We start from the raw sequence: 27,762 nt of genomic DNA, 5'->3' as shown, positions 1-27,762 counted from the left end.
ATGAAGGAAAAAAAAGGGAGGGGGATGAACACTATGTGAATCTTATTCTCATCAGATTTGGCTCAAAGAGAGAATAACATATTTGGTTTCACAGAGAAACTTGTCTCGCCATATAGGGAATTGGGAAGGGAAGGGGAAAAAGAAAAGGGAAGACTAATAGAAGGGGAAACAGAAGTAGCAAGAGAAAGATGTAAGGAAGGGGAAGGGACTCTAAAAGGGGAGGACTATTTGAGGGAGATGGTAGTCAGAAGCAAAATACTGGGGAGGATGGAAGGGTGAAAGGAAAGACAAAAGCATAACTTAGGGTACATAAGATGGCAGGAAATACAGAATTAAGTTATTTTAACCGTAAATGTCCAAAGGACAATTTGGATCCTATGATATTAGGACATAAAACCCTCAAAATCAAATGCAGAAAAACAAAAATAAGAAATAGTAAATGCATTTTTTTTTGATAATGCAATAAAAATCACATGCAATAAAAGGCCAGGGGAAAATAGACCAAAAATTAATTGGAAACTAAATAATCTAATCCTAAAGAAATAGACTAGTTGATCAATGGAATAGGTTAGGTTCAAAGGACAAAACGGCCAATAACTTTAATTATCTAGTGTTTGACAAACCCAAAGACCCCAGTTTTGGGGATAAGAATGCATTATCTGGCAAAAATTGCTGGGAAAATTGGAAATTAGTATGGCAGAAACTAGGCATTGACCCACACTTAACACCGTACACCAAGATGAGGTCAAAATGGGTTCATGATCTAGGCATAAAGAATGAGATTATAAATAAATTGGAAGAGCATAGGATAGTTTACCTCTCAGACCCATGGAAGAGGAAGGAATTTATGGCCAAATAAGAACTAGAGATCATTACTGATCACAAAATAGAAAAATTTGATTATATCAAATTGAAAAGTATTTGTACAAACAAAATTAATGCAGACAAGATTAAAAGGGAAGCAATAAACTGGGAAAACATTTTTACAGTCAAAGGTTCTGATAAAGGACTCAAGTCCAAAATATATAGAGAATTGACTAATTTATAAAAAATCAAGCCATTCTCCAATTGATAAATGGTCAATGTGAAGATCGTGTATTTTTAAATCAGCAGGAGTCCGGAGTTCAGGTTAGGGGAAAATCGCCAGTCTTTATTCTAAGTGAAGAAGGATCAGAAGCGGAAGAGAATCGGCGATAGCAATGTGTGCAGCTGAGTCAAGAAGCTAGCTAGACCCGCAGCCACACGACCAGCAGCTAGGAGAATGGAACCCAGGCCCAATCTCTCCCAGCTTCTCTTCCTGTTCCTCTCTCTGTCTCCACCCACCAAAATCGTCATTTCCTCTACAACACATCAGGACTTGCAGGGAGAATGGGCAGGGACCATTCTTTATCCAATCATGTATATTAATAGAGTATAGCCCAATTACTATTTAGCCTCATGTACTTGAGACCTCAGTGCATCAACTCAAACTTCAGCCAATTACAGGTCAAAGGATATGAACAGACAATTTTCAGATGATGAAACTGAAACTATTACCACTCATATGAAAGAGTATTCCAAATCACTATTGATCAGAGAAATGCAAATTAAGACAACTCTGAGATACCACTACACACCTGTCAGATTGGCTAGAATGACAGGGAAAGATAATGAGGAATGTTGGAGGGGATGTGGGAAAACAGGGACACTGATACATTGTAGGTGGAATTGTGAACACATCCAGCCATTCTGGAGAGCAATTTGGAACTATGCTCAAAAAGTTATCAAACTGTGCATACCCTTTGATCCAGCAGTGTTTCTACTGGGCTTATACCCCAAAGAGATACTAAAAAAGGGAAAGGGACCTGTATGTGACAAAATGTTTGTGGCAGCCCTGTTTGTAGTGGCTAGAAGCTGGAAAATGAATGGAGAATGGTTGAGTAAATTGTGGTATATTAACGTTATGGAATATTATTGTTCTGTAAGAAACGACCAGCAGGATGAATACAGAGAGGATTGGCGAGACTTACATGAACTGATGCTGAGTGAAATGAGCAGAACCAGGAGATCATTATATACCTCAACAACGATACTGTATGAGGATATATTCTGATGGAAGTGGATTTCTTTGACAAAGAGAAGATCTAACTTAGTTTCAATTGATCAAGGATGGACAGAAGCAGCTACACCCAAAGAAAGAACACTGGGAAATGAATGTAAACTGTTTGCATTTTTGTTCTTCTTCCCGGGTTATTTATGCCTTCTAAATCCAATTATTCCTGAGCAACAAGAGAACTGTTCGGTTCTGCACACATATATTGTATCCAAGATCTACTGTAACCTATTTAACATGTATAGGACTGCTTGCCATCTGGGGGAGGGGGTGGAGGGAGGGAGGGGAAAAATCGGAACAGAAGTGAGTGCAAGGGATAATGTAAAAAATTACCCTGGAATGGGTTCTGTCAATAAATATTTAATATAAAAAAAAAATTAAAAAAAAAAAAGAATGAATGGGTGAAACAACAAATCATAGACACAATCACTAACTTCATCCAAGAGAATGACAATAATGAGACAGCACACCAAAATTTGTGTGATATAGCCAAAGCAGGGGAAAATTTTAAAATCTAGATGCTTTTTTGCATAAAATAGAGAAAGAGAGGATCAATGAATTGGACTTACAACTAAAAAAGCTAGAAAAAGAACAAATTAAAAACTCTCAATTAAATATCAAATTTGAAATTCTGAAAATAAAAGGGAAGATTAACAAAACTGAAAGTAAGAAAACTATTGAATTAATAAATAAAACTAAGAATTGATGTTATGAAAAAACCAACAAAATAGATAAACTTTTAGTATTAGCTCAGCACAACTAGACATGGGCCACAGATGCCAATAGTCTTAAAGGTTTGGTATACTGAGATAGCAAAAGCAGAGAGCTTCTAAAAAAAAGCTCCTTTAAGGACTTAAGAGTCATAGCAACCAGTATAGGTATAGTAGCCCTCAATTTGAGACACCGAAGGCCTAGGGTTTTGAGTTCCATAAACTCTGTCCTAAGATGCCACAGAAGGCTATGAAAGGCTAAAGTTCTAAATATCAAAATATCTAGAAAATCTAAAACTTATTAGCATTTTATCATATACACTTCTGAGGGGTGAAGATCAGCAAAGAGGTCCAAACTGAGCAAACTGATTCATCTACCCAAAAATACACCAGTCAATACCAATCAATAGATATGCTCGCTCTTGGCACAATGTCTTATTTCAGAAACCAAAGCTGCAGATATACATTTAAAAAGGAAGATACAAACCAGTAGAATTAGAATTATTACACATATATACAATTATTATAAATCCAAAGAAAAAAATCCAACCTAGAAGAATCTGAATCCTTGTCCAGCACAAATTCAAAGGAAAACATGGGTTTTATACAAGGATTATATGAATACCTGAGAATAGTATTGTTCAGATCTGAAGAACTAGAAGACAAAAAATAAAATAAAATAGTTTAAAGTGTCAAAATGTACCCAAGTAGTGTGCTCCCTGAAAATTAGGTAAACCAATCAATGATTACATGAGACAAGAAATATCGGAAAGCAAAAGACTAACACAAACAGACAAAAGTAATGACAAAATGATGAAATGTGACAGTATATGCAACATTCTATTCTTATAATCCCTTACCTCTTTGATAAAGAATCTGTTACATCATCTGTTCTATAGGAATAAAACTAGTCATTACAATTAATCTAAGTTTAAATGAACAAATAGGTTTGTATGAATGTTTTAGAGCAGGCAACATCTTGCTAAGTGAAATGAGCAGAACCAAGAGATCATTATATACGTCAACAACGATACTGTATGAAGATGTAATCTGATGGAAGTGGATTTCTTTGACAAAGAGACCTAATTCAGTTTCAATTGATCAATGATGGACAAGCAGCTACACCCAAAGGAAAAACACTGGGAAATGAATGTAAACTGTTTGCATTTTTGTTTTTCTGCCCGGGTTATTTCTACCTTCTGAATCCAATTCTCCCTGTGCAACAAGAAAACTGGTTGGATCTGCACACATACATTGTATCTAAGATATACTAGGACATATTCAACATATATAGGACTGCTTGCCATCTAGGGGAGGGGGTGAAGGGTGGGAGGGAAAAATCGGAACAGAAGTGAGTGCAAGGGATAATGTTGTAAAAAAATTACGCTGGCATGGATTCTGTCAATAAAAAGTTCCTATAATAATAAAAAAAAAAAAGAAAAAAGAAAAAAAAAAGATCTCCCTTGGATATAAACCCAGTAGAAACACTGCTGGATCAATGGGTATGAACATTTTGATAGCCCTTTGGGCATAAGAACAGGTGTTCTTAACCTAGACCTTCTTTTTATATATATATTTGATGACTATACTTCAATAAAATTGATGGTCTTAAAAAAAAAAAAAGAGCAGGCAACATCTTTATACTCATGCAACTGAATGAAAGTTGTGAAAAACATAAGATTCCATTATGTCTATTTTTGTAAACGATGATGAAACATTAGATTTCTATGGTACAAAACAGAACTTTAAAAGCTGTTCAAACTGGAAAATGAATAGATGCCCATCAATTGGAGAATGGTTGGGTAAATTGTGATATATAAATGTTATGGAATATTATTGTTCTGTTAAGAAATGACCAGCAGCAAAAAGTTATCAAACTGTGCATACCCTTTGATCCAGCAGTGTTACTACTGGGCTTATATCCCAAAGAGATTATAAAGAAGGGAAAGGGACCTGTATGTGAACGAATGTTTGTGGCAGCCCTTTTTGTAGTGGCTAGAAACTGGAAACTGAATAGATGTCCATCAGTTGGAGAATGGCTGAATAAATTGTGGTATATGAATATTATGGAATATTACTGTTCTATAAGAAATGACCAACAGGATGATTTCAGAAAGGCCTGGAGAGACTTACACGAACTGATGCTGAGTGAAATGAGCAGGACCAGGAGATCATTATATACTACAACAACAATACTATATGATGACCAGTTCTGATGGACCTGGCCATCCTCAGCAACGAGATCAACCAAATCATTTCCAGTGGAGCAGTAATAAACTGAACCAACTACGCCCAGAGAAAGAACTCTGGGAGATGACTAAAAACCATTACATTGAATTCCCAATCCCTATATTTATGCACACCTGCATTTTTGATTTCCTTCACAAGCTAATTGTACAATATTTCAGAGTCTGATTCTTTTTGTACAGCAAAATAACGTTTTGGTCATGTATACTTATTGTGTATCTAATTTATATTTTAATGTATTTAACATTTACTGGTCATCCTGCCATCTAGGGGAGGGAGTGGGGGGTAAGAGGTGAAAAATTGGAACAAGAGGTTTGGCAATTGTTAATGCTGTAAAGTTACCCATGCATATAACCTGTAAATAAAAGGCTATTTAAAAAAAAAAAAAAAAGAAATGACCAGCAGGATAAATACAGAGAGGCTTGGAAAGACTTACATGAACTGATGCTGAGTGAAATGAGCAGAACCAGGAGATCATTCAACAATACTGTATGAGGATGTATTCTGATGCAAGTGGTTATCTTCAACAAAGAGAAGATCTAATTCAGTCCAATTGATCAATGATGGACAAAATCAGCTACATCCAGAGAAAGAATACTGGGAAATGAGTGTGAACTATTGGCATTTTTTGTTTTTCTTCCCAGGTTATTTTTACCTTCTGAATCCAATTCTTCTTGTGCAACAAGAGAACTGTACAGTTCTGCACACATATATTGTATCTAGGATATACTATAACATATTTTACATGTATAAAACTGCCTGCCATCTAGGGGAGGGGGTGCAGGGAGGGAAGGGAAAAGTCAGAACAGAAGTTAGTGTAAGGGATAATGTTGTAAAAAATTACCCATGCATATGTTCTGTCAGTAAAAAGTTATAATAATAATGAAGTTGTTCAAGAAGGCATTTCCAACTCATATGTCCAAAATCATAAAGATTCTTTGAAAATGTAATGTTTGATAGTGTAATTATTAATTTCAAGTAAAGTATAAAACAGGTAGACATGTGCTAACTATATGCCAACATCAAGGAGGATGGCCAAGGTAGAATCCAAATGGAAGAAAGGATTCCCTATAAATGGTGAAGTTTTCCAGATGATCCTAGTTGCAGCTGACAATGTGTTTTTAGCCTCAAGCCTCACTATCCAAACAAGAAAAAAACAAATGGATGAAATGTATTTATTTTCCAGACTATTGGAATAGAGTACCCAGAGAGCTGCCTCACAAGTTATTCTAATCACATATCCATCACTTGATTGCTAGACCAGAATTCAGAACAATTAAGTTAATGTTTATGGATAATTGAAAAACTATGATATTTATAATCTTCTGTCCCATTCAGAAAATATTCTACCATCACATCTTGCTAAGCAAAGAGATGGCAGCCAAGAGCAACATTACTTCAGAAGATAAATGCACACATAAGATGTGACATATTGTTTCCCCTGGCAGAATGTAATAAAGTAAGGACAGGGAGTAGCACATGAGAATTGCTTTGCAATTTTCTTTGTTTTGTAGCCAAAGAATTCATCACCAAATGGTCAGCCTACAGATGTTAAGAATCTTCATACTTAACTAGATGGTACTCAGAAAGCATAATATATTGTTGGGACATACTAAGCCTTTATAATGAATAAAATATGCCATAACTTAACACTGGCATAGACCCCAAGAAATCAGTGTCACCTCCATATTACAATGAGACACATTAAGAACAATTTAAAGCAGGAAAACAGAAAATTTAGCTTAAGTGACAGGCTAGATGAAAATAAAATATTTTAACTTCATTAAACTTCCCTATGCAGAGATCATGTGTCACAGATCTGTGTTCAAAAACTTTCAGTGGATCCCCAAGTACAATTTAAATCCCTTTCTTTAATATTCTTCTGTATGAACTATACTTCAGCCAAAATGGGCTTCTCTTATTTCATCTCCCTATATTCCCTCAAAAAAAGAAAAAAAAATCTGCCTTTCATTTTCTTGCTTGCCTTAGCTGCTCACATTTCTAATTCATGAAAAATGTTTTCCTTTTCCATCCATTTGTTAAAGCACAACTCAAAATAGTTCCTTTATAACAACTCCGCAACTCGCTTGTCAGTTAAACCTTTGTTATGAGATTTCACATAGGCCTTTTATTCTGTGCTTCTCTAATGTACTTCTACAATATCCTATATTGTAGTTATATGTCTATATCTAATCTTCCTAATACTCTCTTAGTTCCTTGAAGATAGCAGCTATATTAGCTCAATTCTGTATCATCCCAGAACCTGGAATATGATTCTTAACACAGATAGTGGACTGAAGGAAATATTGTTACTATATTTTTGTAGTATAGTTTCTGGAAATAAGTTAAAGACTCTAAATAATATTATTGTTATTACAATTAAAAATCAGAGTCATATAAGTCAAACCCAGGAATGGACCACTCAATAAAACTGTCAGCTTCAGAGAGGCCTACTACCCCTACTACCCTATGGATGGTTGTACTACCTTCTATTGAGAGCATCATAGAGATCAAAGAAGAACTAGAGATCATTACTGATCACAAAATAGAAAATTTCGATTATACCAAACTGAAAAGTTTTTGTACAAACAAAACTAATGCAAACAAGATTAGAAGGGAAGCAATAAACTGGGAAAATATTTTTATAGTCAAAGGTTCTGATAAAGGCCTCATTTCCAAAATATATAGAGAATTAACTCTAATTTATAAAAAATCAAGCCATTCTCCAATTGAAAAATGGTCAAAGGATATGAACAGACAATTCTCAGATGAAGAAATTGAAACTATTTCTAGTCATATGAAAAGATGCTCCAAGTCACTATTAATCAGAGAAATGCAAATTAAGACAACTCTAAGATACCACTACACACCTGTCAGATTGGCTAAGATGACAGGAAAAAATAATGATGATTGTTGGAGGGGATGCGGGAAAACTGGGACATTGATGTATTGTTGGTGGAGTTGTGAACGAATCCAACCATTTTGGAGAGTAGTTTGGAACTATGCTCAAAAAGTTATCAAACTGTGCATACCCTTTGATCCAGCAGTGTTACTACTGGGCTTATATCCCAAAGAGATTATAAAGAAGGGAAAGGGACCTGTATGTGCACGAATGTTTGTGGCAGCCCTTTTTGTAGTGGCTAAAAACTGGAAACTGAATGGATGTCCATCAGTTGGAGAATGGCTGAATAAATTGTGGTATATGAATATTATGGAATATTACTGTTTTGTAAGAAATGACCAACAGGATAATTTCAGAAAGGCCTGGAGAGACTTACATGAACTGCTGCTGAGTGAAATGAGCAGGACCAGGAGATCATTATATACTTCAACAACAATACTATATGATGACCAGTTCTGATGGATCAGGCCATCCTCAGCAACGAGATCAACCAAATCATTTCTAATGGAGCAGTAATGAACTGAACTAGCTATGCCCAGAAAAAGAACTCTGGGAGATGACTAAAAACCATTACATTGAATTCCCAATCCCTATATTTATGCACACCTGCATTTTTGATTTCCTTCACAAGCTAATTGTACAATATTTCAGAGTCTGATTCTTTTTGTACAGCAAAATAACGTTTTGGTCATGTATACTTATTGTGTATCTAATTTATATTTTAATATATTTAACATCTACTGGTCATCCTGCCATCTAGGGGAGGAGGTGGGGGGGTAAGAGGTGAAAAATTGGAACAAGAGGTTTGGCAATTGTTAATGCTGTAAAGTTACCCATGCATATATCCTGTAAATAAAAGGCTATTAAAAAAAAAAAAAAAAAAAAAAAAAAAAAAAAAAGAGCATCAAAGAATCATAGATTTATATCTGGAAGGAACAGAGATCGTAGACCATAACCTTTTCTTTTTACATTTTGAAGAAAATGATGGCTAGAAAGGTTAAAAAACTTGACAAAAGTCACAGAGTTAGAGCCTCTGAGTTAGGATTTGAATCTAGGAATTCCTGACTTCCTGACCCAGTATTCTAAAAGATCCAGCTCCAAATAAAACAAAAGAGTGAAAAGTAGAAGCATAACAGAAGTTTTTCTGCAGGTTTTCTAACTGACAACAAGATATATGTCTTCTTCACTTATGATTCTATTGCTGGGTTCCCATAATACCACCTTCATACTAGTCAGAAGAAAAGAAATAAATAAAAACCTCTCAAATACAAACTGTAATAGATAGAAAACATCTACTACTAATGTCCTAATAAATAATAAAATTTAAAGTATGTTTCATAGTAAAGTTATTTAATAGTTAAAACTATGAATACATTTCAAAAATATTTCAAGGAATAAAGAACCATATTATTATGAATGAATTGATTTCTTTACATCTTAATAGTGTACAAAAAAGGCAAAGGAAATGATGTTTAAAAAGTGTTATGAGAACATCAGAAGAAAAATATCAGATCTTTGATTTTCATTCTTTCCTTTGGAAAACCAACATGTCTCATTGTTTCAGCTATCACTTTCATGCTAAAGACTCTTAAGGTTGAAAGATTTTTTTGTAAAAAGTACAAGTAAAATTAATAATACAACGATTCCATCTGAAAGAACATACAACATTCCACATCTGTAACACCCAACCTGACATCTATTTTTAAAAATTTAAAAGGCCTAAGTTTTCTCATCTACAAAAGAAGGAACTTGACAAAACAGGTCCTAACTCTAAATTCTATGATCTTCTGAAATATTTATTTTTAGCTCCAACCATACCAATAAAGTTTCATAAAGCGTCTCTAGCTGCCTTATGGATGTCTCCAAATCTACTTCAACATGTAAGAAACTAAATCACCCATACAATTTGGAATTGAAAGGGATCTCATTTTATAGAAAACCAAGATCAATATAGGTATTATCATCATTAATCTTCTCTCATCAAATCAGCTTTTACCTACCTCAAAATTTCACTGTTTTCATCAATAGTACTCCCAGACACTAAGGCTCAAAACCTCTGAATGATTTTTGTGAAAGAGAAGCAATGAAAAGGGAGAAAATATCATTCATGACATGATTTCAAATTTTCTTTTAAGATGTTTCTCATCCATTCCCCTTTCGGTTCTCCTACTATAAGCATTTAGTCTAGACCACTATTCTATACACTGTAATAGGATCAATTTTCCTGACTTTAGTCTCTGCCCTCATAATGCAGCCATAAGATCAATTTAACAATTTCAAAACATAATTTCCCTCCTTAAGAAAATCAGTGGCAACAAAATAAACAAATAAATACCATTAAAAAAAAGAAAGAAAGAAAATTTACCAGGACTTATCTAAAAAAAAAAAGAAATAAAGAAAATCAGTGGCTCCCCATTACCATACATTAACTTTTCAGACGTTATCTAGGAAGTAACTTAGTTGAAAAGAACATCAAGAAAAGATAAACAGACAGAAATAAAGATTAGACCAACACTTTCTACCATATTCCACCACATATTTCACAATAAATTCAAAATGGATATATGACCTAAATATCCATACCATAAAAAATCAGATAAACCTATGAAAAAAAATTAGAAAAGAAGATCATAAAGTTTTCACAAGTATGAGTAAGGGGTAAACACGCAAACAAAAGACAGGAACAATTACAAAAGATAAAATAATTTTGATTACATTAAATAAAAAGGTTTTATAAAAAAATTAATGCACTTAGTAGAAAAAGGGAGGTAGCCAAATGTTATCACTATTTATAATTAGAGTTTAATATCTAAGACATATATAGAAAACCAAGAGAAATATGTAAAACCAATAGACAATTAGTCCAAGGATATAAATAAATCATTCTCAAAAGAATATCAACTTTTAACAGAATGTTCCAAAACACTAATAAAAGAAATACATAGCAAAACAATTATGATGCTGGCAAACTACTGGAAAAAAAAAAATAATAATGGCAACAGTCTTCATTGAAGAAGCTATAGCAAGACAGGTACATTAATGTATGGCTAGTGAAGCTATAAATTGGTATAAGCAATTTGGAATTTTGCAAAAATACTCACATATCCATACCTTCTGTCCCAGAGATTCCACTATTAGGCACATACCCCAAGGAGCACAATGATAAAAAGAAAAGCTCCTTTTAAACCAAAATATTTACATCAGCACTTTTTGTGCAAAAAACTGGAAATAAAGTAGATGTCCACTGACTAGGTCATGGCTAAATAAATTGTAGGATGATTACTCTGTCATAACAAAGGGTAAATATAACAAAACAAGAGAAACAAAGAAATTCTTAAAAATGAAATGATGCAAAGTGAAGATATCCAGGAAAACATATACAACTTAAAAATATCTCTTCAACAGTTATAAATTATTTGTTTTTCTTTTTAAAAATCAGTTTGTAAATTTGTCTTCTTTTTATCCCATCCTCAAATTAAATAGATCCTCTGTCTTGTCTATCCATTCTGTGAGAATTTTTTTGTCTCTTCTTTGAATTTCTATTTTGGTTTTTACCTGGGAAGTGATTTATTGTAAAGCATTTATCTATTTTTTTCATCTTTTACTGATGAAAATTTAGAGAGATAAATTTCCCACATGGATTGCTTTGGTTCTATTTCAAAAGTTTTAATATGTTGTCTCATTGTTGCCATTTTGACAAAATTATTTTTTGTTTCTATAATTTGTTCTTTGACCCACACATTCTTTAGGATATTGGGCTACATTTAACTTTAGATCCTTTCTTTAAATACTCTTAATTGCAATTTTTGTTGTGTAGTAGGCAGCTAAAGATATATTTAGTATTTATATTTTAATATATTTAACATCTACTGGTCATCCTGCCATCTAGGGGAGGGGGTGGGGGAGTAAGAGGTGAAAAATTGGAACAAGAGGTTTGGCAATTGTTAATGCTGTAAAGTTACCCATGCATATATCCTGTAAATAAAAGGCTATTAAATTAAAAAAAAAAAAAAGATATATTTAGTATCTGTTCTATAAAGTATGAGATACAAAGTTGGGATATGTATATACTTCTTTTGATTCCCATTTAGTAATCACTAGAGGTCTATCAAGTTAATATTTCAAATTCTACCTGGGGCCTTAAGTTTTTCTTATTTATATTTTTATTCGCTTTATATAAATCTAAAAAGAACACACTGAATTCCTCAAGTTTTATGGTTGTGCTTCCTTTCTCCCTATAGTTCAATTAGCTTTGTCTTGAAATATTTTGATTCTATACCACTAAGGACATAAATATTTAGTGGTTTCAATAAAATAGCATTTATTATCTTCCACATACATGACATTGTGATAATTACTGGGAATATAAAGATTTAATAGTCCCTATTCTCAAAGAACTGGCAACCTAAAGGGGGGAAAACATAAAAACTATGTACAAGATGGAGAGAGAGAGAGAGAGAGAGAGAGCGCACTAGTTCACAATTAATGTAATTTTGAATAACACAAAATTCAATTTAGTGGCAATTGTAAAATAATACAGGTCATATTTAATGTAAATCAAAATCCAACACAACAAATGCAAGCTAATCAAATGTTTTTAACACTGTACCAAGTTGTCAGTCTGCACTTGCTTAGGCTGAGTGTGGATGTGACGAGCCACTGAATACTTTAACAAGAATTGTATTTTTTTCAAAACTAATGCAGGCAAGATTAGAATGAAAACAATAAACTGGGAAAACATTTTTACCGTCAAAGGTTCTGATAAAGGACTCATTTCAAAAATATAGAGAGAATTGACTCTAATTTATAAGAAATCAAGGCATTCTCCAATTGATAAATGGTCAAAAAGGATATGAACAGACAATTTTCAGATGATGAAATTGAAACTATTTCCACTCATATGAAAGTGTTCCAAATCACTATTGATCAAAGAAATGCAAATTAAGACAACTCTGAGATACCACTACACACCTGTCAGATTGGCTAGAATGACAGGGAAAGATAATGAGGAATGTTGGAGGGGATGTGGGAAAACAGGGACACTGATACATTGTTGGTGGAATTGTGAACACATCCAGCCATTCTGGAGAGCAATTTGGAACTATGCTCAAAAAGTTATCAAACTGTGCATACCCTTTGATCCAGCAGTGTTTCTACTGGGCTTATACCCCAAAGACATACTAAAGAAGGGAAAGGGACCTGTATGTGACAAAATGTTTGTGGCAGCCCTGTTTGTAGTGGCTAGAAGCTGGAAAATGAATGGAGAATGGTTGAGTAAATTGTGGTATATTAACGTTATGGAATATTATTGTTCTGTAAGAAACGACCAGCAGGATGAATACAGAGAGGATTGGCGAGACTTACATGAACTGATGCTGAGTGAAATGAGCAGAACCAGGAGATCGTTATATACCTCAGCAACGATACTGTATGAGGATATATTCTGATGGAAGTGGATTTCTTTGACAAAGAGAAGATCTAACTTAGTTTCAATTGATCAAGGATGGATGGACAGAAGCAGCTACACCCAAAGAAAGAACACTAGGAAATGAATGTAAACTGCTTGCATTTTTGTTCTTCTTCCCGGGTTATTTATGCCTTCTAAATCCAATTATCCCTGAGCAACAAGAGAACTGTTCGGTTCTGCACACATATATTGTATCCAAGATCTACTGTAACCTATTTAACATGTATAGGACTGCTTGCCATCTGGGGGAGGGGTGAAGGGAGGGAGGGGAAAAATCGGAACAGAAGTGAGTGCAAGGGATAATGTTGTAAAAAATTACCCTAGCATGGGTTCAGTCAATAAAAAGTTATTTAAAAAATAAATTAAAATAAAAATGAAAAAAAAAAAGAATTTTATAATATATATTTTAGGCGTCCTTAATAAAAAGACCTTTAGAGCATTCTCAATCTACCCCTTTTATGGGAATGGGAGATTCACAGGAATTACACACATTTTTAGACTTTTTCAATGTACAACCCACTGGGGGCTGCTAGATGACCCTGAAGTCAGAAAGACCTGAGTTCAAATCTGGTTTCCACTTAACACTTAATAGCTATGTGACCCTGGCAAGTTACTTAAACCTAATTGCTCTACTTCCTCCACTCCCCACCAAAATCACAAAATAATGTATTCATCAGTTGCAGGTTTTTTCCCTCCTTTGGGGGAGGGGGGGGGAGCTCTAAAAAAATGCCAGTTTCAGAGTAGTCAAGTAAATGCCTACGATGTACAAAGTGTCATGCAACCCTTTGGAATATAAGGAAAGGCAAAAGACAGTTCTTGCTCTCTAGGGCAATCTGATAGAGGAAGATAATATATAAAAGAAGCTGGGGGGAATGGGGGAGGAGGAAAAGGAAAGTGGAGGGTGTGGAAACATAACCAGGTATGGGAAAGGACATTATCAAGTCTAGAGGTGTATGGCCTTTTCCAATCAACGTTCCCTGGGAAGGGTCCCAGGGAAAAAAACCACGGAGGAAAAGTGTGAGTTTCAGGATTGATGTTATATTACAATATAGTGAAATTTCAAAAAACATGATGAAATCCAGAAGAATACAACCAGGTTAGAAATGAAAAAAGTGAAAGTAATGGGGGGGTGGGAGGGCGCTCTTTAATATAATAAAATGAACAAAAAGGAAGAACACTTCTAATGTAAATATTGCCATCACTAAAAAAAGAAGCTTGTTATTAGATTAGAACAAAAATTTAATGTAACTGAATGGCAGCAATATGGTCCTACAATAATACTAAAATAGGATGAAATGCTGTAATGTCAAACTATAGAATATTATAAAATACGCAGGTGAAATAAAAGGGCAAAGTTACACCAGTTTTTGTGGCCTACAAACAATTACAATGAACAGGAATGTTACACTGATAGAAATGAAACATCATTTAGCTGTATGGTTTCAAAAGTAATCAAAAACACATTCCTTTTAACAACCATTCAGATAATATCATCAAGTATATGATAATGAAAGATAATAAAAATGAAGAGGCTAATAACGAAATAAGGCATAATGTAAAACTACTCTGCAGGAGCAAAGTACAGATGAGGATATGAGAGTTGGATATCTTGATATTTTGAACCAAATAATTAAAAAAGAGCAGGTTAATAAATAAATTTTTAATTTAGTGAATGAAACAGACTTATTCTGGAAAAGGATGAGTTCTAGAACTTACATTTCTAAGAAGGAAAAACTCAACTTTAATTTAAAGCATCTAATTTTTATTAGGAGGTAATTTAGGGGATTTTATTTTTTATACTATCCTTATAATTAATATTTTATATTTATATTTTACTTAGAGGACTTAAATAAAAACAATGCTTGTTTATTTCCTGAAATCCTCACACTCTAGGATGTTACAACCATCTACTACTGTTCTTTGATGGTCAAATAAGAAAGCATAAGTGAATAAAGCTATTTTCTAAAGCTGCTGAAAAATACTTCAAGGACAACAATATTATATTTAAAGCATTATTAATTTCTGATAACATCTCTGGTAACTTGATTTATTGTATGAAAAAGGAGCGTGCAAATTTGCCAAGATATAAATAAAGCTCTCAGTATCTACCAGCATATATATGAAAATTTAAAGAAGTTTTAAACTACATTGTCAAAATATTTTAAATAAGAGGTTTTTTCCATCTCACCAGTGTAGACTTTAGCAACTACATCCTAGGATTGTTGTGAAGATCAAATAAAATAATATCTGTAAAGCTCTTAGCATAGTGCTTGATACAGGGTAGCTACTGAATAAATCCTTGTTTTCTCCCTTTGGTAAAATTACTCAATAATTTTTTTAAATTTTGTTTTCTATAACTATTTTATTACCTTGTTTCTAATAAACCTGAAACTGAAATCCATTTTTCTTATCCTTTGCTATAATGTTAAAAGATTTTTAAAACTTATTCTTTAAAATATTCATTGCATATTTTCATTGGGCTAAAACCAATTATCATGTTTTACAGATATTTATAACTTTGAAAAATGAAAATTCAAATATGTAACCCCTCTGCAGGAGTCATTACTTGCACAAGTCAGGACCAGGGCAGGACAACTTAGAGGTAATTTCTGAGGTAGAACACTAAAACCCTGCTTTTTTTGATTCATCTGAAGTAATAATAAATATGGCTCCAACCCTTAATCAAGTTCTGAATATTTTTCAAGCTTGTTTCCTGTAAACAACTTATTTTTGATTCTGCTATCCTCCTGTTCAATTCACACTCACAATTATGTTAATTACTCTTCCCTCCATCATATCATATTTTTTCCTTTTTTTGCTTCTTACCCATTCACAAAGATGAGGGGAAAAAAAAGGATTCAACACCAGTTATATATAACTGAAATGGGGTATAAAGTGTGTTCAGGGAAGATTAGTAACTGTGGTATGAGGGTTGCCAAGCCCTTTTCAGGTTTGCTTTCTACCTCCAGTGAAATCTGGTGAAATCTCACCTGTGGCTCCAAGAAGCTGTAGCATGCGCAGCGGCCACACCCCGGTAAACCATTTTGACAGACAGGCTAAACCAGGTTGAGGGTAATAGAGGGGTCTCTTTGGTGAATTAGAGGGATGTCTACCCCAAGCATGTGAAGATTTCCCTTGGTGGAATGGGCAGATGAGAACAATTTGTTCCAATGGGCCATGAAGGCTGCAGAAGCGGGCGCCGGGGAATGCTTAGAGCTTGGTTAGATATCGAAGACACCAAGGTCATCCACCGCATCCTGAGCCATCGTCAGTCGTCTTGACTTTTGCCTTGCCACTGGACTGTGGTGATTCTGGAAGAGAGAGTGAGGCCTACAAAGTCAAGCAACCCTGCCTCACTTAAATCCAATTTATGTGCAAAGCAAAAGACATTACCTAACCATTTTACCATTTTTACCTATCTCAAAGTCCTGTAATGACAGGCAAATGATGAAGCAGCAGGTATAGATGTAATAGGAATTGTAGTCACAACCCTGCACACAGGCAGCCAGGCCACAGGGTCTTCTTCTCACTGAAATGAAGCAGCAGTGGAATTTGGCAGCCCCCAGGTGTCTCAGCAGTCTTTTTAAAGGCCTGCATGGCTCTCCTACTATTAGAAAGGGGTTACAAAAGGGGCCCTAAAAATTTTCTGCTTCACCCAACCCTGGCCTCCTTATCACAGTGGGGGGGAGGGGAGGAATCCCACCCTGCAGTCGAAAAAAATGTACAAAAACTTTTGCAAAGATGATTTCACTCACCATTGATACGTGAAATGTGCGCACGCTTATGGACAACACGAAATCCAGTAGACCTGAAAGACGAACAGCTTTTGTTGCAAAAGAACTCAGCAGATATCACATCCAAATAGCAGCCATGAGTGAAACAAGGCTGACAAATGAAGGCCAATTTACCAAAATCAGAGCTGGAGACTTGTTTTCCTGTAGTGGCCACACTAAACAGGAGCACCATGAAGCTGACCTAAGTTTTGCAATCAAAACTAATCTAGTCAACAAGCTTGTTGTATGCCTACCAAAAGGAGTGACCAACAGGCTCATGAAAATATGAATGCCTCTTGCAGGAAAATGCCATGCCACCATCAGCAGTCCATCTGTTCCTATTATGAATGACCTGATGAGGTCAATAAAAAAATTTAGGAAGACCTGAAGACTCTCATTATCAATGTGCTGAAAGAGGACAAGTTTATAATTCTGGGTGATTTTAATGCAAGAATAGGCACAGACTACCAGACATAGTCAGCAGACATGGCAGAGAATCCTTGGGAGAAATGCAATCAGCCACAGCAACAGCAATGGTCACTTACTACTGAAAACTTGTGCATCTCATAACCTTCTCATCACCAGTACTATCTTCTGCTTACCTACATATAGTAAAACTTCGTGGATGCACTCTCATCTCAAACATTTTATAGACTATGTCACTGTAAGGAGAAGAAATGTGAGCACAACTAGTAATGTGTGGTGCAAAATGTTGAAGAGATTATAGATATACTCTCCAAGCTAAATGGTCATTCAGCAAAAGAAGGGACCTCACGACAAGATGACTATCAGAAGACTTAATGAAAAACAGATTAGAGCATTTCTCCAAGAAAGAACAGTTTGGTGCTAACTTGAAGGAAAAACTGAGCGAACTCACAGCTGGCAATAATGGATCAGAAAAGGAGTGGGAAGCTTTCAAAAATTTGGTACACAACATTGCATTTACTCATCTGGACCAACATTCTCACAAACATCAAGACTAGTTTGATGAAAATCATGGGAAAATTCAACAGCTGCTAAATGAAAAATAAGAACTCTACAGGATTTACCAGCAGGATAATTCATCCCTCTCTAAAAAGGAAGCATTTAATTTCATCAAAAGTAAAGTACAAACTAAGCTTAGAGAGATGCAGGATTCTAGGTTCAATAAGAAAGCAGATAAAATTCAGTTTTACATAGATATGACGTTCTGAAGGGTATTTATGGGCCTGTGGTACACGTCAACTACTCGGTATTAATAGTCACATTAATTTGTGTTAAGTACATGAGCAAGAAATGTATTGAATACTTTTATAATTTTCTCAATATAATCAAGCAGTGCTAAAACCATTAACTATTTACCTCAAGTTGGAATCAATCAACCTAGCAGAAGTTCTAATTGAAGAAGTTCTAAATGCTCTCCCTCTCATATGTCAAAGTACCTGATAATGATTCTATACCAGCTGAGATTTACAAGGGGAGATCTACTGCTCATACAAAAGCTGACTGAAATACAGGTTATAAAATGATGTGTGTGTGTGTGTGTGCGTGTGTATTTTAAAAGTTATAGGGCAAGAGAAGGTTTTTTTCCCCCCAGGAGTTCAAGAATACCTCCATAAAGGTATAATGGTCACATGTAACAGGGGAGAGAAAAATAAAATATATATTTTTAAAATAGGCTGATCCTTCATCTGAAAGACGATTGTCTATCTACCTGAGAGCCAGTGTGGTTTCAAAAAAGGCTGAGGAATGGTTGATATAGTGCTTATTGCCTGACAACTCCAGAAGTGCCAGGACCATCAATCTAACCAAGGCTTTGTATAAAATTAGGGCAAAATTTGAGTGCAAGAGAAGTTCATCAGTGTTGTATGTCAGTTTCATAACAGCATGTCTATGTGTATTTTAGATACTGGATGATGCTCTTGCACTTTTCCAGTCATCAATGGGGTAAAGCAAGGGTATATGCCTGCTCCCATGCTAATTTTTAGCATTATGCTTTCAGCAATGTCGGATTCCTTCAATGGGATGAAAATAGCATCAAGGTTAGGTCAGCTACCAGACCAAGGTTAAAAAACTTGAAAAGGCTTTAAGTCACAAATAAAAGTGAGGGGAAGAGTTGGTATGTGACTTTTTTTGATTGTGCATTCAATGCAGCCTCTGAAACCAAGATGAAACAAAGTATGGATTCTCTGCTGCTTGTCCTAATTTTAGCAACAACAAAAACAGAGGTTCTTCACCAGCCAGCATACCACCATCCATTTGTGCACCCATGTGTTACATCAAATGGAAAAATACTGAATGCTGTAGATAAATTCACTTATCTCAGCAGTATACTTTCCAAGGATGTACACACAGTACCTATTGCCAGAGCTAGTACAGTATTTGGGAGGTTCTAAAGGAAAATTTGGGAGAGAAGTATTAGACTACCTACCAAACTGAAGTTCTACAGTCATTGTGCTGGTCTTATTGGGCCTATGATACCTGGACTTTATTCCAGCACTATACCAGGAAACTAAATCATTTCCATTTGAATTGTCTTAAAAAGATTATGAAGATCACCTAGCAAGATAAAATGCCAAATCACCAACCTGCCAAGCATTCAAACTTTAAAGTCAAAGAACACAATTTAGATGGGCTGGCCATGTTGTTTAAATGCCAAACATACATTTGCCTAAAAATCTATCTTATGGAGAACTCACACAAGGCAAGCATTCACATGGAGTTCAGAAGAAATAATACAAGGATACTCTCAAGGATCTCTAAAGAGCTTTGAAATTGATTGTGTGACATAGGAGATGCTACCAGAAGAATATTCAGCATGATATACCTACATCAAGAAGGTGCTCTATGAAAGAAGCAGATTTGCAGGAGCCCAAAAGGAACATGAGATGTGCAAATTTAGAGACATCTTCACTCCACATGTTCATGTAAATTATTTTTGCCCAACCTGTGATACAGTTTTTCAAACTGCCTTATTTCTTGCCTTCCTTAATATAAAATAAAAATTAAAATCACCATTCACTCAAGTTTTCATCTTTGCTATCTCCTACACCTCACATCTAATCAATTGCCAAGTTTGTTGTTGACTTTCCTCTGATATTGAAATTAGCACGCAAACTTCTTTGAGGTCCAAAAGAATTTTATGCAGATCTATATTAATAATGAAAGTTGTAAATTATCAATAAAACAGGAATTGGCCTAAAAGAAAATAAGAATACTGCCCAAGTAGTGTTTAAGATTCACAAATATGAACAAAGGAAGAGTACAGGACAATTACTAGGAAGAAAGACAAGTACTGAGGTTACCACTTCCAGCAGGTCATACAAAGCAAGAAGATGCTTGAAGTGATCAACACTGAATATTCAATGCTCATATTTCAAAGTCAAATGATTTATCTATTTTCAGCATAGAGGCTGCAATCCTTCCCACATAAAAAGGTAAAGAGACTTAAAGAAAACCTCTCTATTCTAAGATATTAAAAAAAAAAAAAAGAATGCCCCAAAACCAAAACAACAAACAATAACAAAAAACAGGAAAACTTCAGGGTAAAAACAAAGAATAAAAATATAGAAAAGAATCTTGACCTATATAAGGAGATTAAAGAATGAAGAAATGTTAAACAAAAGAAAAAGGAAAAGATCATTGGAACTGGACATCTGGAGCTAAAAAACAAGGTTGTGTGAGAAGATAGAGTTGTACATTCTGAAGGAGCAGCAGCTATTTGTCCTCCAAAGAATTGTATTATGAATCCATGAGCTGTCAGATGAGAATTAAGAGTCAAAAGGAGAAGAGAAAAGTAGTGGTGCCTGGTGACTCCCTGCTGCAGTATACTGAAATAAGGTTCCTGAAGCAGAAGCAGAGGCAGAGGTACAGTAGCAGTGGGACAGTGATGTAGTAGACAGTACTTTGGGCTCCATCAGCAATGACAACTGAGAGAGAAGCTGAGCCTAGATGCAATAGGTTAAAGAGAAATAGGTAAAAATACTGGATTCTGCAATATAGCCATTGGCATGGGCAATGGAAAATGAAGTCCAGAGCAGTCCTTGAAGGACTAATGGATGTCACCTTTGGGAGGCAATTATTTTCTGACAACAGGAAGGTAAAAGTGTCTACTCAGCAAACACAGAATAAAGAGGGGGTTAGTCCTTCAGAGGCTTCTTATGAAGCAAAGACTTGGTCTTCCCTACCATGGACTCCATGGAGTTGTCAGAGAAGAAAGTTTTGAGTGATGGATCACAAAACACTAAGTGAATAGTATAGTACAGGACAATTCTTCCTGACTTGTGATAATGATCCTGATTAAACAGGAAAAATGCTATTATTTTCATTTGCAGTCCTGATAGCTCTTTGTATTATTCTTGCTCTTGGTCATTTCTTTACATCAAGAAATCAGTTAAAAATTACTTTCCTAGACTTTCACAAACTGATGCAAAGTGAAATGAGCAGAACAACATACCCAGTAACAGCAATATTATAGGATGATCAACTGTGAATCATTTAGCTCTTCTTAACATTACAATGACCTAAGACAATTGTGAAGGACTTATAATGAAAAATACAGTATCTCTAGCGAAAGAACTGATGGAGTCTGAATGCAGATTGAAGCTACTTTATTTCCTTTTCATAATATGACAAATATAGAAATAGGTTTTGTAAAAAAGCATATAACCAATACTAAATTGCTTGCCTTCACCTATAAGAGGGAGGGGAGAAAGGAAAAGAATAGTTTGAGATACTAATTTTTTTTTTAATGTTAAGGGTTTTTATATATAAGTAGGAGAAAAATAAAATTGATTAAAAACAAACAAACAAAAAGAATTAGTTTCCTACACCAATCACATTATTTATATATATACAGAATTCAAGTCTAATCTTGGCTCTCTCGTATTCAAAAACTCTCTTTTAAGGCTCTATTAAACACTATTTTATTTTGTTTTTGCTATATTCAGATAAGAGTCTGACATCCAAGAGTATCTAGCCAATAAGAACAATTATCAAAAGAATTGCATTTTATAAAAGAATGCTCCAAAACACTAACAAGAGAAATTAATATCAAAACAATTCTCAGGATTAACATGACACCCAGCAAGCTGGCCAAAAGTACCCATGTGGAGCTACTTGCACGCTCAGGTCAGAGCCAACCAGTAACAATAATAAAGTTAAGTAGAAGAGGAACAATAAAGTCAAACTCAAAGAGAAAAGAATCTCTGTGGGCATAATGACTTAAAAAAAAAAAAACAACATTATCTGTGTTGTATTTTAAAAACCGTTTTCCAATTACATTTTAATTTGAATCAGGCCACACAGCCTGATTCAGGGTGACCATGCTGGCCAGGCATTACCAGTGAGTGACACCTGTGCTCTAAAATTCCTTAAGGACCTTACCACCAAGGAGTGTGGTGTGCTATCTTAATCCCCTGTTTCCCTCCCCTTCCCAAAATAGGCTAGTTTTTCCTTTAAAAAGGCTTTCAGATTTGGCTGGCTCAACTCACTGACATAGCTTTCTGATCACTTAGGTACAAAAAAAAATAATAAAAATAAAAATAAATGCCAGGACATCTAGCTCCTCTCTAAGTCTTCAGACATCAGACCTGAAGCAAGAGCTAGAATGGAAGGCTGTATTCAGCTGAAAATCCTAGACATCCCCCTTCCCTGATCTCAACAGCCTATCCTTAATATAGCCAAGTAAAATTCTTTTTTTTTTTTAATCTGTAAATGGATTGAGTCTCAATTTGTTCCAATTTCTGATCTTATAGTTATATATCTATTTATATATCTATATGCTACAAATGTGGTTAACTTATTTACCTGCCCAAATTCCATTAATTTGGATATCTGCAATATCCTTTACCTTTTTTTTTTCAATTAGTACAATGGAAAAAAAAAAACCACCATCTCTGGAGTCATAATGATGAGGGAGTGAAACTGTGTACCCTTTAATCTGTAAAGTCATCACTTTAAAATTGTGTTCCCTTTGATCTATAAAAGGAAGATTCAAAATCTCAGGCCCTCCTGGGAAAGCATATCTCCTTAGACAAGTTAAGCATCATTATTCAATTGGAAATCTTGATCAAAAGCACTTCCACTGATCTTTTAGGGTGTCTACTTCCTCAGGAAATTCCAGATTCTAGAAAAGATCTTGATCTGATAATCAGCTCAAACTGCCCCCCAGCCTCCTGCGGGTTTTCAGTTCACTCATAAAATAGGTTTCTGTTAATTCCTTCTTTGCAGAATGTCCAAAGTAGTATGCTTGGCTTCTTTGGCACAGCTGCTAGGACTCCTGCCCTCTGTGAAGACATTCTCTTCTCAGTGCCAGCCTCCATTTCCCTAATAGGACTTTGCTACTTGGAAGTCAGTCATCCTAGCAAAGCTGACTTCTCATCCAACAATAAACTTCCCTTTTTGCCACTTAATATTTTGAGTTCATGAATTCTTTCATGCGGACCAGAAGAGTACACACCTCAGCTCTCTGCACTGCCACTAACCTCCTCAGTAACAGCCTGCCAAATTAACTTCAATTCTGATGTTTACTACCTGTATGACATTAGGTAAGGGGCAAGTCACATAACCTTGGGCCTCTTCCTTTGAAGTCCTTTCCAATTCTAGTTATAAGCTTTTGATTCACCATAGTCACTGCCCTAGTTCAACCTCTGGAGATTGTATCAGAATAGGCTCATTGTCTTTCGACTTCCAGTTTGTCTAATCCCATACACTACAATTAGCATAATCATCCAGAGCACTAGACAATGCTCTGTAATACATTAATCCCTTGCATTGTTGTTAAGTAGTTTTACTTGTGTCCAGCTCTTTACAATCCCACTGGGGCTTTTTAGCAAAGATAATGCCATTCCCTTCTCTAACTTATTTTACAAATGAGGAAACTGAGGCAAACAAAATTAAATGATAAGGTCACAACGATAATGAATGCCTGAGGTTGGATGTGAACTGAGGTCTTTCTGACTCCAGACCTGGCACTCTATCCACTGTGCCACTGAACTGCCCACTACTTAATGGAAAAAACTAAATTCCTGGATTAATGTATGATAAAGCTGGAAAAGTCATTTGGAGCCTTTTTATGAAGAGTTTAAAATGTTATATTCTATTCTAGAGATAATAGCATTTCAAATTTACTGAGTTGACAAGTGACAGTGTCAGATCTATGCTGTAAATATACTATTCACTTTAAGCTCTACGAAGGATATAACAGATAGATAGAAACTTGAGACAAGAGACAGAGGTAATGCCTTTCATGAATTTTACAATCCAGCCAAAAGCACCAGTCTTCTTTTGCCTTAGTAAGATATTCTCTCCCTTAAATCAGAAACAGCACTCATGCTTCTCAGCATCTCTCACTTTCTTCAAAGTTCATTCAATTCATACTTAGGTTTAAAAATAAACAAGTAACCTGCAGCTCAGTATAGTGAGAAGAGCACTAACTCCGTAGTCAAAAGGACCTGGGTCAAATACCATCTCTGATGCTACCTATGTGTCCTTGAGCATATCACTTAATCTCCCTGGAATCTGGACTACATAGACTAGACAGCCCGAGGTCCCTTCCAGCTCTACAACAAAACAAAAGCATCATGTCAAAGCTGTATCTATCGCACCAGCAGAGCAACCTGAAAACAGCTGGGTGACATTTAACGGACCCCAAAACCTCAGGGAAAGAAGAGCGTGGAAGAGTGATAAGCGTTGCCACATCCGCATCCCCACCCCCTACGCCCTGCTCGGTCCTTCCGTGCACCAGCACAATCTAAGTGCCGCCGGGCCACGTCCCGGACTGTCTCGGAAGCGCGGTTCCCCCGCACGGCCTCCCTGCCGCCTTCTCCCCCGGCCCCACACGCCGGCCTCCATCTCCCGAGAGGGGTCCAGAGCACACGGTGGGCGCGGCCACTCCTGCTGAGGTTGCGCAGGACTGACGGCCTGACAGCACCAGGCCTGCGGCGGGCTAGCTAGACCGAGAACCCGAGGAGAGCAGAGCCTAGTCGGCCCGGCCCGGCCCGGCGCGGCGCGGCGCGGCCCCGCCCGAAGTCTGAGGCGGCCGACCGGCTGAAGCGGATTCAGCCGAGGCCCAAACAACCCTGCCCAGCCTGGGCCTTTCCGGTCCTTTCGGCGCGTCAGTCTCACCTGGACAGTGTCAAACCGACATTTTCGCAAACCAGACTGGACCGGACCAGACCCACTTCTCAGCTTCCCGATTTTGCCTCCGCTTCAAGCTTTCCCAGCAGGCTCGTTCTCGCTCGCTCGCGCTCGCTCTCCTCCCCGGTGCCGCGTCACGCGCAGCCCCGGCCTCCGCGCGCGATACTTCAGGCGGGCGGGGCCGTCACAAACCTCTCTGTGACGCAACTCGCGGAGGGTGTGGGTTCGGAGCGTCGGGCGTGGGTTCGGAGCGTCGGGCTTACGGTAGTGTGAGAAGGCGAAGGATAGCATCGTGGGGGAGGGCGGAGAGGGAGGGAAAGGGGGAAGGGGGGGGCGGATGTTCAGGACAGCTACGGGCTAGCCCGGGCATTTTTTTCTTCAGCCACGCAAGAGTGGAAAAGCTTGGCCGAGTTCTTGCGCAAGCGCGGAGGCCTGCCGCAAAGAACCAACCGCGAGGGCCCCGCCCGGTTCCTTCCCCCTCCGCCGCTCCCGCTCATCCTGGATGTCTTGCTGAGCAAGCGCTGTCACCGGGGAAGAACGGGTCTCCGCTGCGTGGGCAAGGTGAAAGAGCTCGATCAGGTTGAAATCCCATCCTCCTTCTTGGCTTAGCTGCTGTGCACCGTTGACAAAGCCCTGTTCGTGTCTCGTGCCTCGCTTCCCTCATCTGTAAAATGGCTAGGTTAGACTAAATCATTGGTTCTTCAACCTTTCTTTCTTTTTTTAATCTTAAACCCTCTTTACACTTTACAATTGCCGAGGACATCCCTGTCCCCCGCCTTCCAGAGCTTCTGTTTGAGTTGTAGCTATGAAATTCACTATGTTATTCTATTATGAAACTAGTTTTGACCTAGCAGACCTCAGGGACCCACAGGAGTTCTCCTGAATCACGCTATCCTATGGGCTTCCTTACGCCTGCAAACGCTCCCTTCCTCTTATCCAGAAACGCTCCTGCATTCTTTTATAGTTTTTCACTTTAAATGCTGTCCTTGAAACCAATTTTAACTTGATTTAGAAAAGCTAGAGAGGAAGAACGGAAAAAATTGTGATTTATCCTTGCCGTGGGATTATTAGAATGGGAGAGATGGATGCAAGGGATATTTCAAAGGAAGATAAGGATAAAATGTGGCAACTATTTAGATATAAGGAATAATAGGCATTCAAAAGAAGAGGGGTGTGGAAAAAAAGAAGGAGTTTGGGGTCAAAGATGACTTGGACCTTAAAGATATTTCCTTTCATTGAACTCAAAGTAAAATACTTTCATGAGACTAATATGTTAATTAAGCTATTCAGCTGAAAAATATCATGATTTAAAATATCCATAATCAGTCAACTCAAAAATATGTATCTTCTCCTACCTTCCCAAGATAGGCTGTAATCTATATTAAGTATGTTAATCAAATAAATCTGTGAATTAGCTGTCACCTTTAAATAGGACAGGGCAATAAAAAAAAATAAAAATAAAAAAGCTGTTTTTGTTAATTGCCTACTTTATTTCTGACTCTGTTAGATACAGGAGTTCTTGACCCAAAAGAATTTACACACCTGTCAAGAAAGTAATAGTTAAACATATGAAACAATAAGGAAATAATAGAAAGAAGTGTAAAATCAAATACTCAAGTACAATAGGAGTTCAAAAAAAGGGGAGGGGAACATTAATGTGTAGACTATGGTGACTGGGGAAGATCAGAGGTGGTGAAATATATCTTTGTCACCAGTGATCAGCAAGCTGAGCAATCAACTATCCCCTGAGCCAGAATACCAAGATCTTCCATGCTTCTCCAATCTCTCCTATATAGAACTTTCCTAGAAGCCACCCCACTCCTCACTCAGAGTCTGTCTTTGTCTTTAAAGAACAGTAAGTTAAGGCAAAGTAGCAAAAGGGGGGAAAAATTACTTCTCTTCAGTGTCCCTCTTTGAATGGCAGTTTCAAGTTTCCTCCTCATGCCCAAAGAGACTCTTAGCCAAATTTCACATTTTACAGATGAGGAAAATTGGGCTTTGTTCTGATTCCAACTCTCTTTGTTCTGGATCACTCAGGAGATAATATAGTAGCAGGGGAAGAAATAAGTAAGAATGAGTTTGATGTGTCAGAGAATAATGAAACTGAATTGACTGAATAGAATTCAAAATGAGAAATAATGAGAGAAAAAGTGAGAGAGGAAGAGGACAGCACGATTATGGAAACTTTGTGAATAATAGGAAAGGGGAGGAGCCTTGTGATGACTTAAGGGTTTTAAATCTGGGTGACACAGCAGATTAATTGACAAAAAAATCAGGAAGCTGAGTGAGATAATCTGGGTAGAAGATGATGAGTTTAATTTGGGACAGAATTTATAGCTGGAATGAACCTTAAGTAAGGTCTAAGAGTCCAGCCCCTTAATACTATAGAAGAAACAGATTTTGAGAAACAGGATCACACAACTAGGAAGTAGCAAAGCCAGTAATCGGAGAAA

The 27,762-nt window shown here is 36.5% G+C and overlaps 1 protein-coding gene across 6 annotated transcripts in view; it reads right to left on the bottom strand.

The window, feature by feature from the left end:
• The window catches only part of NDEL1 (nudE neurodevelopment protein 1 like 1), a 90,843-nt gene extending 65,176 nt beyond the window's left edge, over positions 1–25,667 (bottom strand). Inside the window, exons 1-4 of one of the 6 annotated variants that reach the window (XM_031965492.1) lie at positions 25,298–25,667; positions 17,174–17,226; positions 16,834–16,947; positions 16,409–16,729 (exon numbers count right to left, since the gene is read on the bottom strand). Coding sequence is in view for 3 of the 6 variants with exons in the window: in XM_023502749.2 (XP_023358517.1) it covers positions 17,174–17,176 (3 nt within the window). In the remaining 3 variants the exon portion in view is untranslated. The remainder of the gene's footprint in view (positions 1–16,408; positions 16,730–16,833; positions 16,948–17,173; positions 17,227–25,297) is intronic. The other 5 variants (XM_031965491.1, XM_023502749.2, XM_012548719.3 and 2 more) reach the window with 5 other exon arrangements.
• Between the last annotated feature and the right edge of the window lie 2,095 nt (positions 25,668–27,762).

The sequence above is a fragment of the Sarcophilus harrisii genome, chromosome 4 (assembly GCF_902635505.1).
Source record: "Sarcophilus harrisii chromosome 4, mSarHar1.11, whole genome shotgun sequence".
Taxonomy (NCBI): domain Eukaryota; kingdom Metazoa; phylum Chordata; class Mammalia; order Dasyuromorphia; family Dasyuridae; genus Sarcophilus; species Sarcophilus harrisii.
Note: the sequence above shows the minus strand (reverse complement) of the source record. Positions and strands in the feature narration are given on the sequence as shown.